This window comes from Rana temporaria, chromosome 3, assembly GCF_905171775.1.
Source record: "Rana temporaria chromosome 3, aRanTem1.1, whole genome shotgun sequence".
NCBI classification, from domain to species: domain Eukaryota; kingdom Metazoa; phylum Chordata; class Amphibia; order Anura; family Ranidae; genus Rana; species Rana temporaria.
In genome coordinates, this window is record NC_053491.1 from 316677808 (window position 1) to 316695208 (window position 17401).

The 17401-nt window shown below is 43.4% G+C and overlaps 1 protein-coding gene across 19 annotated transcripts in view; it reads left to right on the plus strand.

Moving 5' to 3' along the window:
* The window catches only part of LOC120932487 (protocadherin gamma-C5-like), a 721441-nt gene that overhangs the window by 305804 nt on the left and 398236 nt on the right, over positions 1 to 17401 (plus strand). The window contains exon 1 of one of the 19 annotated variants that reach the window (XM_040344906.1): positions 10519 to 13121. The exons of the other annotated variants lie outside the window; for them this stretch is intronic. Within the exon in view, the coding sequence (XP_040200840.1) occupies positions 10686 to 13121 (2436 nt within the window). The 5' untranslated portion in view covers positions 10519 to 10685. Of the gene's footprint in view, positions 1 to 10518; positions 13122 to 17401 lie in introns of those variants that run through there. 19 annotated transcript variants of the gene reach the window in all.

The window sequence follows — 17401 nt, forward strand, 5'->3', positions numbered from 1 at the left end:
CAGAGGAGCAAGGGCAGCCACTCCTTGCACGTCGGGCTCGCCAACCAGGTACGTGACAGTACAGGTCAGCCATGTCCGAGCCCGCGCAGGGAGTGGATCCCATGCAGGAACTCTGCCGTCACCTTGAGGGACTAACCCAGGCGGTCCGAACCCTGCAAGAGGGTTATACAAGATTGGAGAACCGCGTCCAGGCCTTATCAGTTCCAGCTCCCACTGCTGCAGCCGCCGGTAATGCCACCTCACCTTCTGTGATCATGTTGCCACCAGAGCCCAAGGTCCCTACACCGGAGAGGTTTTCAGGGGATCGGAGCAAATATCGTGCCTTCCGGAACGCCTGTGAACTATTCTTTGCCCTGCAGCCGAGGACCTTTTCCTTGGAGGCCACCAAGGTGGGGTTCGTGATCTCACTTCTATCCGGAGAACCACAGGCTTGGGCCCATCGCCTTCTGGAACAAAAGAGCACTTCCCTGGACACCCTAACCACCTTCTTTCAAGCTATGTCCTTGCTTTACGAGGATCCACATCAAGCTGCCACCGCTGAGGCCGCCCTACATGCCCTCCAACAGGGTCGCAGACCAGCAGAGGACTATGTGTCTGAGTTTCGAAGATGGAGCTCAGACACCAGCTGGAATGATTCGGCCCTTTGCTACCAGTTCCGCCTTGGCCTCTCGGATTCACTTAAGGACGAGTTGGCTCGGGTAGGTGTCCCTGAGACTTTAGACGCCTTAATTAATTTGGCAGTCCAGATTGACAGACGCCTGAGAGAACGCCGGTCTGAACGAACCACCGGTCCGTCACGTCCAGTCTGGATGTTGCCGCGGGTACCCTCCTTCGCCAACTCAGCTCCACCGGTCCCAATGACCTCTTCACCACCCGACACTTCGGAACCCATGCAGCTGGGGCTCCTTCGTCCATCTCTTACCCCAGAAGAGCGCCAACGTCGAAGAAGCAATAATCTGTGCCTATACTGCGGGGAATCCGGACATTTCGTGAGATCCTGCCCGGCGAAGCTTCGTAAGTCCCTCTTTTTGTCGTCTGTCCATTTACCCGCTTTCCCCAAGAATTGCTCAACTCATCTGGCTGTCTCCGTTGTCTTTCAGCTCCCCGGAAGGAATATTCCGGTCCACGCCATAATTGATTCCGGAGCGTGCAGTGGTTTCTTGGACCAGTCCTTCGCCACCAGACACCGTATTCCTCTGCGTTCTAAGACTATTGGACTTTCTGTACATCTTGCAGACGGATCTGCCTTAAAATCCGGGCCGGTTGTCCAAGAGACTTTGCCTCTGGCTACAACAATTGCCGACATCCACCACGAACTTCTGTGCCTAGATATTATCGAGTCACCCATATTTCCTGTTATCTTAGGTATGCCGTGGCTACAAGCCCACAACCCACAGATCAACTGGCTCTCTGGGGAAATTACCCTCAACTCTCCTTACTGTCGTCAACATTGCCTGCAAGTATCACCCTCCTCGTCTCCCCTGCTCTGCATGGACTCTGACCCTGAAAGTCGTCAAGTTGTTCCTAGTGCATACCACAACTTCCTGGACGTGTTCAGTAAGAAGGGAGCTGAGACCCTTCCTCCGCATAGGGCCTACGACTGCCCGATAGAGCTCCTCCCAGGAGCTGAAATTCCCTTTGGGAGAATCTTCCCCTTGACAGGACTTGAGCTTGAGAACCTAAAAACTTACATTGATGAAAATCTCAGGAAGGGGTTCATTCGCCCATCCACCTCTCCGGCAGGGGCTGGGATTTTTTTTGTAGAGAAGAAAGACCACTCCCTCCGCCCCTGTGTGGATTACAGGGAATTGAACAAAGTGACTATTAAAAATCGGTACCCGCTACCCTTGGTACCTGAGCTATTCCAACGCTTGGGCGCGGCAGTCATCTTCACAAAATGGGATCTCCGCGGGGCATACAACCTGGTACGGATTCGTGACGGGGACGAGTGGAAGACGGCCTTCCGAACCCGCTTCGGACATTTTGAATATCTGGTCATGCCCTTTGGGCTTTGTAACGCCCCTGCCACATTTCAACATTTTGTGAACGACATCTTCAGAGACTACCTCGACCTTTTTGTTATTGTGTACCTGGACGACATCCTCATCTTCTCCCCTTCCCTAAGCAAACATCGGGAACATGTGAGGTGTGTACTCGGCCGCCTACGGTTGCATGGACTTTATGCAAAACCCGAGAAGTGTGAGTTCGAGCGCCAGGACATACAGTTCCTGGGTCTCATAATTTCAGTGGAAGGTATCAAAATGGATCCTCAAAAGGTCTCTGCAATCCTTGATTGGCCGGCACCCAAGGACAAAAAGGGTGTCCAGCGTTTTGTCGGCTTCGCAAATTTTTATAGAAAGTTTATCCGAGGGTTCTCCAGTATCATTGCCCCGATAACCAGCCTAACCAAACAAGCCAGTCGATTTCAATGGTCCCCAGAGGCCCAGTCGGCTTTTGAGAAGCTCAAGGACTTGTTCGTATCAGCATCCATCCTCAGACATCCTGACGCTAGCCTGCCCTACATCCTAGAGGTAGACGCTTCAGAAACCGCTGTTGGGGGGATCCTCTCCCAAAGACAGGGCCCCAAGGCTCTCTTACACCCTGTTGTGTTTTTTTCCCGCAAATTGTCTGAACCTGAAAGGAACTATGGTGTGGGGGACCGGGAACTGCTGGCAATCAAGGCCGCCCTGGAAGAGTGGCGATACCTTCTGGAAGGCGCAGCCCATCCGATCCTGATATATACTGACCACAAGAATCTTGAGTACCTCAAATCTGCTAAAAGACTAAAACCACGTCAGGCCAGGTGGGCATTATTCTTCACAAGATTTGTGTTCCACATAACGTACAGACCTGGGTCAAAGAATTCCAAGCCCGATGCCCTTTCCCGTATGTATGGTGACTCAGAAATCTCTACTCCTCCGGACACCATCTTGTCCTTCAAAAACTTCTTGCTTCTTCAAGAAGACCTGCTATCGCAAATCAAGCAAGCCTCTTCCAGCCTTCCTCCCCTGCCGAGTTTGGATCTTCAGCTGAAGGATGGGTTGTTGTGGCATCAAGACAGAATTTTTGTACCTGAAGGTGTACGGGTCACCGTCCTAAGGTTTTGTCATGATCACAAGCTGGCCGGTCATTTTGGGGTGCACAAAACATCAGAGTTGTTACAGCGTACGTTCTGGTGGCCCCAACTTTTAACAGATTGCAGGAAATACGTGGAGTCTTGTGCCACTTGTATACGGAACAAGGGAATTAAGTCTAGAGCCTGGGGATTACTGAAGCCACTGTCGGTACCAGAAAGACCCTGGAAGATGATCTCCATGGATTTCATCGTTGAACTTCCCCGGTCGGAGGGCTTTACCACCATCTTTGTGGTGGTGGATAGACTCTCCAAAATGGCTCAATCTCCGTTTTATGCAAACTACGGCTTCCACCCCTTGTTCATGTCTAACTCCGTCCCTGAAAGTACGGTACCCGCGGTCCAGGAGACTTTGAACTTTTTCAGCACCAACAATAAGATTCTGCAGGAGACCATGACCAAGACGCAGGAGTATAACAAAGAGGTGTTTGACAGGAAAAGGAGGGGGGAGCTTAACCTAGAACCAGGAGACCAAGTGTGGCTATCCACTCAAAACCTGAAACTGGCATGTCCATCAAAGAAATTGGGTCCAAAATTTTTGGGTCCCTTTCCCGTCAAGAGGAAAATCAATAACGTGGCGTATGAATTGGAACTGCCTGAATCCTTCCGCATCCATCCAGTGTTCCACGTCACTCTTCTCAAACCTGACGTCCCTGATCCTTTCCCTCAGAGGGACACCGGGCCTCCTGAACCAGTTCTAGTCGACGGTGAGGAAGAGTTTGAGGTGGAAGCTATCCTGGACTGTAGGAAGAGAGGCGGCCAGATCCAGTTCTTAGTGAAATGGAAGGGCTATGGACCCGAAGATAATTCATGGGAACCAGAATGTAACATCCATGCGGAGAGATTGGTCCAGTCCTTTAAAGATGCTCATCCTCTTAAATTGTCTCAGTTGGGCATCCGGAGGCTGCCCATTGGAGGGGGGCAATGTCATGAACAATCTCGGCCACTAGATGGCAGCAGCGGCACTTTGGCGCGCGCGGGCGCGCGCACTCGCAATCGCGGCGCAATCGCGGCACACTCGCGCACCGTAATGCGCACGGGCGCGCGCACCAGCGGCGGCAGCGCGCGTGCACGTGAGGACGCTGTTTTGGCGCCAAACTCGGGTTCAAAAGGATCCTGACCCCTGCACTCATTGCTGACCTGTCTACAGCGCCCCCTGTGTCCCTTGTACCCTTGTTCCTGTTATACCTGATTCCTGATCACCCGGCTTGTACCTGTCTCTCCCTGCCTGCTGCCTGCCCTGACTACGGATCGCCTGACCATTCTCCTGCCTGACCCACTGTACTTCTGCTGCCCGCCTGTTGCCGACTCTGCCTGGATTTGACTCTGCTGAACTTCCGCACCTGTACCGGATCCAATACCCATCAGCGGATCCCTCTGCTGGGACTTGTCCCCACTGGACTACAATACACCTTCCCCGCTGTTGCTGCCTCATCTGCTTCCTGCATCTTCACCTGCCTATTGGGTCTGCCAGCCTGCACCTGCTTCCCTACGCTGTCCGGGACCTCTGGAGCTCTTCTCAGCTCAGCACCAGCGCTGCAACCGGCACTCGTGCAACTCTGTACCCCCGAGCCCCCTGTCTGCTCTATCAGGGGTCTCGTGGTCAGAGGAGCAAGGGCAGCCACTCCTTGCACGTCGGGCTCGCCAACCAGGTACGTGACACACTGGCCTCTCCACCCAACAGCTCCATGGTTCCTCTTCTCCTCTCTTACTCTTCCCCCTCCCACTCGGCATGTTGGGGGCTGCAGTCCTCTCAGGGAATCATCATGGGGTTTGCTGGTATCCGGGACTACATGTCCCATAATCCTCTAGTTTCTAGTTTACCAGCCATTGGCTCTGTGTAGCCAATAGGAGCAGGCTGAATGCTCATCTCAAGGAGGAGAAGGAAGGGTGGAAATCCCCTGCAGCTACGGCTCTGCTTGTGTCCCTACACAGAGTCTGTCAGTTTCGGCACTGCTGCCCTGTATCCTGATGGGGGTCCATTATCAGCACAGCCTGCTTACTATTTTCTTCAGGGGGTGCAATTGACCCATTGCCCCCCCTGGATCCGCCTCTGATCCAGCAGGACAACGACTCTAAACACACAGCCAGAGCTACAATGGAATGGTTTAAATTAAAGCATATTTATGTGTTAGAATGGTCCAGACCTAAACCCAATTGACAATCTGTGGCAAGACTTGAAATTTGCTGTTCACAGATGCTCTCCATCCAATCTGAGAGAGCTTGAGCTATTTTGCAAAGAAGAATGGGCAAACATTTCCCTCTCTGTGCAAAGCTGGTAGAGACATACCCAAATAGACTTGCAGCTGTAATTGCAGCGAAAGGTGATTCTACAAATGATTGACTCAGGGAGGCTGAATACAAATGCATGCCACACTTTTAAGATATTTATTTATAAAAAAAGGTTGAAAACCATTTATCATTTTCCTTCCACTTTGTGTTGGTCATGAAAGAAAGGTGTAGCCTGTCACAACCAAAGTGACATGCCTCCATCACTAATAACGAAAATGCAAAAGGACAAAATTGGTAATGGGACTTTAAATTATACATGTCCATCCGGGACCCATCATTCTGGGCTGGGTGGGGGATAACCTACCTGAAACACGTTATAAAAGACGGGCCAACATCTACCCGAACTTAGAAAGTATTAAGATATAAAAAATGAATAATTTATATTCTTTAATTCATGGTATAATATAGTCATAAAAGGCCAAAATGTGAACATTTTCAAGGGGTATAAATATGTTTTATGGCACTGTAATATAATAATAATAATATAAATACAATTTGTGTACAGTGTTACATGACTGTGCAATTGCCAGTTAAAGTAGTACAGTGCTGAATAGCAAAAAATGGCCACGAAGGGGGGAAAACCTTCAAGTCAAGTGGTTAAATGTAATCTCTGACTGGTCTGGGTTTATGTAATCTGCACATCATAAAGGCTTGTGTACACAATTGTACTGTCAAAAGCAGGCTTTTACCATGAAACAAAAGAATTTCCACAGAGCTTGGATTGTGGACTGCAGCTAACATAAATTGTAGGTGACACTCAAAGGTTTATTAAAAGCATATCCAGAATACTTACAGTAAAATTGAGCGTGTCAGATACATAATGTTTGGATGACGTCTGATTGAACAAAACGCATAGGATGGAGCCTAGATACGACAGGTCACATTGCTGCACGTCTGGACTGCAACCATCTTGTTGGTTAGATTCCACCAAACATTGTGTATCTGACACGCACGTTTTTACTGTTGGAAATGTGAGTATTCTGGATTTGCTTTTGATAAACTTTTGAGTGCTTTTATCTACTACACTATGAGGTGGTGTTTGTTCTCATTTTGGCATATCTGACCTGTGGAAAGATATTCTCAGAGGGGCTGACAGGATCTAGTTTGATGCTATCTTTAATGAAAAGGGGCTAGCCTAAAGAGTGTTGGAGCGCTGTTAGACCATCTATAATTTAGTGGTCCACATCTAAGGGTAAGAGGCCTGGTGTGCTATGTTGTCGGGGGCGGATTATATCACCTACAGTTTATTATATCGCAACACACTTGGGGGGTCCCCTAGGATTTGCGGACTTTTAAATGTATTAACTTTTAGAAGGCTACATTTGTGTTATATAACCTGGGAGTTCCTAGGCTTTTTCCTTCGTACGAATGCAAAAGGCTGCATTTGACCTAACTTGCCTGAAATGCAAACATATCATCAATAGGCTATGCTGTGTTTGGAAAAGCACAAATGTAAAGTAGGTAAAATGCCATCTCACAACTTCCATTATTACACATGTGTGTGTATGAAAGTAAATGGGAATCTTCTAACCTGCATTTGACATGCATTTCAAATGCATGTCAAACTCAGAAAAACAATGGTTGTGTGCACAAGACCAAATTTCTTTTGCACTGAATGGTAAATCATGGCAGTTTAGATGCAGTGGCCTCATTAGTTTTATTTTTTAGGCTTTTTATCTTTTATTTTTACCTGGTCATTTGCAAACAATTAACCACTTCCACCCCTAGAAAGATTTACCTCCTTAATGATCGGATCATTTTTTTTTTAATACGGCACCTCGTCACTTTAACTGACAATTGCACAGTGTGTTCATTTGAGCACTAATACACTGCCCAACTAGAATTATCTTGCCTTTGTGGCTGTGTGTGGTAGAGATGAGACCGGGCATGTTGTATATATATATTTTGTGGCCCCCCCAACATATCCCTGAACGCCGCTCAAGACTAAGGATGAGGTTGGGCGTGTTATTTGGATATACCGTATTTATCAGCATTTAACACGCACCTTCACTTTAAGAGGGAAGTTTCAGGATTTTTTTTTTAAATAAAGAACTGTGAACCAACATAAGGGACTATATAGTCTAACCATTGCATTAATGCTGCCTCACAAGTCACATGAATGCAGCCTCACCATTGCCATGAATGCAGCCTCACCATTGCATGAATGCAGCCTTACCATTGCCATCAGAGCAGCCTGATCGATGCCCATCTGCAGCCTCAGAGTGGACAGGGAGGGGGGCGGGATGAGCGCCAACAGGTTACATACAGAATAATCTCATATTTTCTCTGCGGCCTCTTTAATGCAAAGTCCCGCCTTGCTATGATAGACAGAACAGTCATCCAATGGCAGCCCAGGAGATGGGACTTCCTATTACAGAGGCCGCCCTGCAAACAGGAAATTCTTACTGTATGCATTCTGTCGGAAAGCCCGCCCGCCCCCTCCCTGTCCCCTCAGCGCTCTGGGATTCGTTGGGGGACACAAAATATATATAGACAAATTACCAGTGGAGCTGTTTGAATCTGGAACCGTAAATTGGGCCACAGGTCAGACTTTGGACATGCCTGGTTTGGGCCGATATGTATTCTTCTACATATTTTTGGTAAAAAAATCACAATAAATGTATATTGATTGGTTTGTGCAAAAGTTATAGCGTCTACAAAATAGGGAATAGAATTATGGATTTTTTTTTTTACTAGGAATGACGTGATCAGCGATTTTTATCGGGACTGTGGCATTACGGCAGACAAATCAAACACTTTTGACACTTTTTTGGGACCATTGACATTTATACAGCTAATAGTGCTATAAAAATGCACTGATTACTGTGTAAATGTCACTGGCAGTGAAGGGGTTAACACTAGGGGGTGATCAAGGGGTTAAATGTGTTCCCTAGGTATGTTTCTAACTGTGAGGGAATAGGACTGACTAGAAGAGAAGCCAGATCGTTGTTCCTACTTAGTAGGAACAGACAAACTGTCTCTCCTCCCCTGTCAGAATGGTGATTTGTGTGTTTACAAACACAAATCCATGTTCTGGCTCATGTGCCCATAATCGTGGGTGGCTGGTGGTGATCGCGCCTGCTACGGCTCTTAAAGGAGCCACAGTATGGGTAGGGCGGTTCGCCCAGTGGTGCCATTCTGCCAATGTATATCGGTGTGAGCCTGTTGGCAAGCAGTTAATGTTCTGTACTGTATCTATGGTGTGGGGTAGCATTGTTTGTGTAAAGCTAGCAGAAGGGTAGTCAAATAGCCATGTACACAGAGCAGGCTGATGCAAGGCATTGGCTTAGCTTTGTTAGCCTACAACAGGAATTGATGTTACTGGTATGATCGCCAGGTAAGAAACTTTGTAACACATTCAATCATTTTTTTTAGTGTAACCACTTGAGTCCCCAGTGTCACTTAAAAGTGGTGCAAGGATAACAGCTATTTGTCCAAGAGCCATCCTGGCTTCATATTAAAACACATTGGGGGGAATTTACAGAAACTGGAGCAGACAGAATCTGTAGCAGCTGTGCATGATAACAAATCAACTTCCATCTTCTGCTTGGTTAGTAAAGCTGTGACAATTAAACCTAAAAGCTCATTGGTTGCCATGCACAGCTTCTTCAGATTCTGAATGCTCTAATCTTAGAAAATTCCCCTCATTGCCTGTCAACTCCAAAAATCAATGACAATGTCAAGTATCAGAGCTACATAGTTAAAGGGGTTGTAAAGGTAAAAAATGTTTTCCCTAAATAGCTTCCTTTACCTTAGTGCAGTCCTCCTTCACTTACCTCATCCTTCGATTTTGCTTTTAAATGTCCTTATTTCTTCTGAGAAATCCTCACTTCCTGTTCTTCTGTCTCTAACTCCACACAGTAATGCAAGGCTTTCTCCCTGGTGTGAAGAAAGCCTCTTGAGGGGGCAAGCAGGAGTGTCAGGATGCCCACAGCTGCTTTCTCTATCTGGAAAGTAGAGTGTCCTGACTTGCCTGCTCGCCCCTCCCCCCTCAAGAGGCTTTCTCCACACCAGGGAGAAAGCCTTGCATTACTGTGTGGAGTTAGAGACAGAAGAACAGGAAGTGAGGATTTCTCAGAAGAAATAAGGACAGTTAAAAGCAAAATGGAAGGATGAGGTAATTGAAGGAGGACTGCACTAAGGTAAAGGAAGCTATTTAGGGATTTTTTTTTACCTTTACAACCCCTTTGAGATAAATGTTAACAACTACAGAGCTCTGTTTTCTACACTCAGTGCACTAGCGTTAGTCACTGATTGCTTTTTTTTTTTCTCTTAAACATCATCTTTTGTTTGTTTGATATGAAAACTTTATTTTTTGGTTGCTGAAAGTTTTTACAGTTTTAGTAATTGTATCTAATCTCAGGGAAAATAAAAAATGATATAACCATGTATTTAATGCAGAATTAGTTTGCGTGGTAAATTGTAGGATTTTATTAGATAGCTTCCCACACAGGCACTTTTTAACAACATTGCAACAGACGGGGCTTGAGCATTCGGTACCCACGTGTTCTTGGAAAAGAATCAAAAAGAATCTTGGATTTATGATAGATTGCTCATACAGAAAAAAAAAAATATCCATTCTGCATTGTCACAAACATAAGGATTCTACTTATTTCTTGAATCCTTATTTTAATAAAGAATGTTCTAACCAAATTAATTTGCATATCACCATGGTAATTTACTTATATATAATTACAATATGTCGTTTCATGTTCAAATTTTCAATGTATGTAAAAGATTAATGTATCTTTCTTGGTTCCATCTGCTCTAGCAGAATGAATATCTCGTCAAAATATATCATTTTATTATTAGAAATTTACTTCTGGTATGCTTTTCTTTTTCTGGATTACAACAAGTCTATTTCAAAATTGCTATTTAGCATTCTTAAATGAGAAGCAGATTGCATGGGTTGCTCTGTATGAAGAGATGCTATAATATTAGTACGTTTTGTAAAGCCAAGGCAATTTTAGTCATTGGAAGAGTGGGAGTAACTCCCAACCAATAATCTTATGTGCTACCACATAATATCTGCTTTTACTGTCTTCGTTCTCTCCACCCCCGTCAGTGACTCACCCTCCCTCTCTCACTTTGATCAGTAAGAAGAACAAAGCTATGCAAAATCGATGCTAAAAAGGAAGAGTTAGGAAGGATTTAATTTGCTTTATTGGATTACTTCAGACCATATCATGATGTTTGAGCTTATCTAGAAACCTGACATCTCGTGCCTATCCATCTCAGGGACCTACATTATATCTTTAAAATGGACTTCAGGAAGCATTTCAATACTTGGCTATGGCAAGTATTACATTTTGTTTTTCTCAGTTTGTGGGGAAGGGTCTGTGGACAGCTTTATTATACTATAATGGAGGAATCAGAGCCTGGGACATTTATTGGAAATGTGGCTCATGATCTGGGATTAAATGCTGAACAAATATCTCAGAGGAGTCTAAGACTAGGATCTGAAGAAAGCAGAAGGTATTTTGTTTTGAGATTTGAAAACGGAGAGCTGCTACTGAATGAAAAAATAGACAGAGAGAGTCTCTGTGGCTTTAGTTCAAGCTGCTTGCTGCCTGTAGAACTACTAATAGAAAAACCATTAGAGTTGTTTCATTTGATTGTTGAGATCCAGGACATAAATGATAATTCACCTCAATTTGTAAATAATGCTCGACTAATTAAAATAGCAGAACTGGCTACTCCAGGGTTGAGGTTTCCTTTGGAAAGCGCTATTGATCTGGATGTAGGTTCTAATGCTGTAAGCTCCTATGAAATGAGCCCAAGCCAATACTTTTCACTAAATGTTAAACAGTTAAAAGATGGAACACTTTTACCTGAATTAGTTTTAGAAAATGCTTTAGATAGAGAGGAAATAGCAGAACATCACCTTATACTGACAGCTCTGGATGGTGGCCAGCCACCTAGATCAGGAAAAACAAGAATCTCTGTGCTTGTTTTAGATAATAATGACAATCCACCTACTTTTGATCAACCTGTTTATAAAGCAAGTTTATCAGAAAATATTATCCCAGGAACATTATTAATAGACCTTAATGCTACAGATGCAGATACAGGTTCAAACAGTGAAATTGAGTATATTTTTGAAGATCACAGCTTAAAATCAGTGGGAAAGCTGTTCAAGCTAGATCCACACACAGGTGAAATTCATGTTCAAGGAAATATAGATTTTGAAGAGAGCAGTTTCTTTGAAATTTATGTAAGAGCAAAAGATAAAGGTGTTCCAGTAATGGAAGGACATTGTGTTATACAAGTGGAAATTCAAGATTCCAATGACAATGCCCCTGAAGTTGTTGTAATGTCCCTTGAAAATCCAATACCAGAAAATACACCAATTGGCACAGTGATTGGACTGTTTAATATAATTGATCGAGATTCTGGTGAAAATGGTCAAGTTCAGTTGGAGGTACCACCAGGGCTTCCTTTTGCTTTTAAATCCTTCGAAAATCACTATTCTTTGATCACAGATGGTATTTTGGATCGGGAAATTATAGCTCAATACGTTATCCACTTAATTGCAGCAGATTTAGGGTCTCCTTCGATGTACACAGAAAGAACAATTGTTCTCAATATTTCAGATGTTAATGACAATTCTCCAATTTTTTCACACCATTCATTTACTGCTTACATACATGAAAATAATGTACCAGGGATATTTCTTTGCACTTTATTTGCCACTGATGCAGATGAAGGAGAGAATTCACACCTAAAATTCTCTCTATCAGAAATATATATTGCTGGCTCTCCAGTGTCTTCATATATCTATATAAATGAGAACAGTGGAAATGTATATGCTCAGAGGTCCTTCAACTACGAATATATTCAACTCTTGGAAGCCACTGTTTTTGTTGAAGATGGTGGATCTCCAAAATTAAAATCAAATGCCACTCTTTACATATTTATTTTAGACCAAAATGATAATCATCCAAAAATTCTCTACCCTGTCTTGACCAGGGAGGCCATTGAGCATCAGAGAATACCTCGTCCTGTATCTGCAGGTTATTTGGTCACCAAAATAGCAGCAGTGGATGCAGATTCAGGTTATAATGCATGGTTGTCTTACAGTATCTTGGAAGCTTCTGACCCTTCCATGTTTAGAGTAGCACCACACACAGGTGAGATACGAATGATGCGAACTTTACATGAGTCAGATGATAGCACCTACACCATATTGGTTGAAGTTAAAGACAGTGGACAACCAGCTTTATCGAGCACAGCTACTATTTTTGTATCATTTGAGGATATCATCCAAGATGAAACTCCAAAATCCCAAGATTTCCAAACAGCTCATAATGAACAATCAGATATGACATTATACTTGATAATATCTTTATCAGCTGTCAGTACTGTATCAATCATTACTTTTATTGTTTTAATTGTCAAGTGTGTAAGAACAAAAAATAACAGAAGTGTGCGCAGTTGCACCACTGGGTCTGACATAAATGATTTTCAGTGTCACTACCAACCAACTCTACAGCTTAATTCAGATGGAACTCTAAAATATATGGAGGTTAAGACTTTGACTCGACCTACAAACCAGTGTTATACTACTTGCCTTTCACCAGCATTAGAGCGAACTGACTTCACCTTTTTAAGGCCTTTGGATTTTCCACAACTAAAAGATATTTTGAATGATGAAGATTCCTTGTCAATGAATAGTGAATACAATGAAGTGATCCAGGTGAGAAAACCTGCTCAAAGCACCTAATTCAACTGTCTCTCTGTAAACATGATTATTTTAAGACTACATAATCTTCAGAGAAGCCTTGTTTTACATTGTTCCAATGGCAAATATGATATGTATGGGGTGTTACCAACCATGTTTGGCAGACATGTAAAATGCTGTTGTTCAAAAGCTGCTGAAGTGCAGGTATCCTGCTCCTGTACAGCCTTTTTTATAGCAACCAACTAATGTATAGGTGGTCAGGTTCATCCTGGGCTACCCATATCTGTCAAATGTGGCCATCAGATCAGGCCACCTTTTGCAAACAAGAAGTCTCCAGGTATAGTAGTAATATTCCTTCAATTCTTCAATTTATTTTAAAGCTGTAGCACAAGTACACATACTGTACACAATGTACTTTATCAGGAAAGCCTTTACTGAGCAAGAAGGATAGTCAAGAATAGGTACAATAGCAAGATTGTGAACTATCATAACATTTTGTCAAATTTGTAATGTGGAATTACTAATAATATGCACTAGTAAACTGCTGGAGACATAGCAATGTTAAGTATAAAATACTGTGGTTCAGGAATGTGTTTCAGGAATAGTTAAAAAAAAATAATTAGGTGACATGCAAACACTTTAATAGAATGCAACTGGGAACACATTCTGTCAATTATTCATGTAAAAAATAATGAATATTTAGTTTTTAATGTGTGCTGAACTCTTTACATCTAGTTACAGTATAGAAAATAATGTCTTGAAGGGATACACTGGTAATTAAAGAAATATGTTAGCATTATAATTAAATAACATCTTGTGTTCAAAGGAATGATTATGAATTTGAGCAGGAAAACCGACAAAACAAGAAAAAGTATCCCACATTCCAGTTTCCAGGTAGTAAACATACAGTAGTAAAGCTGCATCAACATCTTACTCAGAGTAGTTTCATCATGGTATCTCCAATTCGATCATATGTTATTAATGACTATATCAACCCAGAACCAATGGAATTGAGAAGAGTTTATTCAGCCACCTAACAGTGGTAAACAGTTACATTCCTGCTAACTGACACATTGGCTTTGCTCTCAACCAAACTGTCAAACCATCAAATGGTTGGTGTCATAACTGATCACATGTGCAGCACCTTGGCAGTTGCAGACCAAACAGAGGCTAAGAGGCTTTCTTGACTGAAAAGGACAGAAGGGTTTAGTTCCGCTTTAAGGGAGTTAAAAGATGACGGTCATCAGAGATCTTTCATACTGCGGTGGTGCTGGCGTTAGCTGTGAAGCGCCACTAGTTTTAGCGGCGCTTTACTGCGGCTGTATTGGCATTTTTCGGACACTAGCGGAGTGCTTTTAACCCCCCGCTAGTGGCCGAAGAAAGGGTTTAAAGCGCCTGTGATGCGGCACTGCCGAAGGGCTTTGCAGGCGCTTCGGCAGTGCTGTCCATTCATTTCAATGGGCAGGGCGTTTTGAGAGCAAGCTACAGCTATATATGAAAATGTATCAGTTCTGATGTACTGACTATCTAATTTTTTGAGGCCCTACAATGCCGGGATAGTACAAATACCCCTCAGAAAGTAGACAGTCTGAGGTATTTAGTAAGAAGCATGGTACACTCTTTGAAGTTGTGATTTTTTTGATAAGAGAGTCAAATTACCTGTTTACTTAATGCAAATGATGCATAATTCAACATTTAGATTTACTGCTTGCTTTGTGCTTAATACTACAACTTATTACTACATACCCCCTCAGACTGATGACAGTTCCACATAGTATTCTAAAGGGCCAGTTGTGTCTACAGTGCACAGGCTTTCATCTGACATCTAACATGTTCTTGCTCCTTTGCTGCCAACCCAATGTATTTCTTATGAACGCTGACCTATATTAGGGCCTATTCACATCTATGAGGTGTGTTATTAGTGCACTGCAGAGCCTTTAATTCTGAATGGCACTTCAATGCACTTTCCAATCACAATTGCATTGTAATGCAGTGTAGCAATGCACTACCACCCATTGCAGTAGTCTGGGCTGACAAAAATACTGCATACGTGATTTTTGATCTGTTGTGGTACATTGGGTAGGAGATTCAGCCCTGAGAACCTGCTTGGTAGCTTTTTCCCCCTACACACGCCGGGTTTCCCAGCAGGAAAACTTCCACGAGAGCTTTGGTCTGGAAACCTGGCCGTGTGTATGCTTCACCGTAGGTTTTCCCCATAGGTAAACTGCCGGCTTAAAAACCGCCGGGGATCCCAGTGAGAAACAAGAGAACGTGTTTTTTCCTGTCAGGAAAACTGCGATGGAGCATACACATGCTGGTTTTCCCAGCCAAAAGCTGTCATGGCAGTTTTCCCGACAGGAAAATCGGTCGTGTGTACGAGGCATGAGAATAAGCTGATTAAATACATACTTGAGCATGACTCTTCCTTGGAGTGGAAACAAGTTTTGTTATACCATGAGTAGGGATGAGCTTTGAGTTCGAGGCAAACTCATGTTTGACTCGAACATTGCCTGTTCGCCGAATAGCGAACAACATTTACGTCGGCAGAATGGCACGGCTGGGCACATGCATGTACAGGTATGTCCTGTGCTAGTGCCCAGCCGTGGGCCCACGACCTGGTCTGAAGCTCCGTGACCGGGACCGCGGGACCCGCGGACCCGATCGCCGCTGGAGTCCCGTGATCGGCCCCCGGAGCTGAAGAACGGGGAGAGCTGTGTGTAAACACAACTTCCCCGTTCTTCACTGTGGCGGCGTCATCAATCGTGTGATCCCTTTTATAGGAATACACAATCGATGACGTCACACCTACAGCCACACACCCCTACAGTTAGAAACACATATTAGGTCATACATAACCCCTTCAGCGCCCCCTTGTGGTTAACTCCCAAACTGCAATTGTCATTTTCACAGTAAACAATGCATTTTTAATTTTTGCCGTGAAAATGACAATGGTTCCAAAAATGTGTTAAAATTGTCCGAAGTGTCCGCCATAATGTCGCAGTCACGAAAAAAATTAATAAAAATGCAATAAAACTATCCCCTATTTTGTAAACGCTATAAATTTTGCGCAAACCAACCGATAAACGCTTATTGCGATTTTTTTATGCCAAAAATAGGTAGAAGAAAATGTATCAGCCTAAACTGAGGGAAAAAAAAGTTTTTTTATATATTTTTGGGGGAAATTTATTATAGCAAAAAGTAAAAAATATAGATTTTTTTTTCAAAATTGGCGCTCTATTTTTGTTTATAGCGCAAAAAATAAAAAACGCAGAGCTGATCAAATACCACCAAAAGAAAGCTCTATTTTGTGGGAAAAAAAGGACGCCAATTTTGTTTGGGAGCCATGTCGCACGACCGCGCAATTGTCTGTTAAAGCGACGCAGTGCCGAATCGCAAAACATGGCCGGGTCCTTTAGCTGCCTAAAGGTCCAGGTCTTAAGTGGTAAATAATGCTTAAAGTGAAACAATAAAAGTGAAATATTCCTTTAAATTTCGTACATGGGGGGTGTAAAGTATGCCTGTAAAGCAGCGCTTGTTTCCCGTGCTTAGAACTGTCCCTGCACAAAGTGTCATTTCTGAAGGATAAAAAGTCATTTAAAATCACTGCTCCCGAAAAAACTGCAGTTTTTAAAACTTTTTTTTTGCATTGATACATGTCCCCAGGGGCAGGACCCGGGTCCCCAAACACTTTTTAGGACAATAACTTGCATATTAGCCTTTAAAATTAGCACTTTAGATTTCAAACATTCGAGTCCCATAGACTTTAATGGGGTTCTAAAGTTCACACAAACTTTTGGTCTGTTCTCAGGTTCTGGTGCGAACCGAATGGGGGCGTGTTCGGCTCATCCCTAATCATGAGTATGGAATGTAGGGTACAGTGAAAAGGTGAAGACTGTTGGAAGATGCTGCTTCCTCTGTGATTCAAAATACTATATGGATCAGTAATAAGCAGCTGTTTACTTGAAAACCGATGAAATCTGAACCATCTACATTGCTGCAGTGAACTAGGAGTTTGAACATGTTTGCCCTCTTAGTTCTGTGACTTATCTTGCATTGATAGCTGCAGGTCTCAGACTATCAGTTAATAACCATCTCCACTGTTCTTCATCATTTCATTACCATGACAGCCAAACATGGTGATCACTTTTCTAGCTTGCAGATGTCATAGGGGGTGCATAAAGGAAGACATAAAAAAAATGTGAAGTTTTGATTAAAAACTGTTTTATATAAAATACCAAACATGTATTTAAATCAAATTTGTGCCCAGCTATCAGCTCATAATAAAAACATGAACA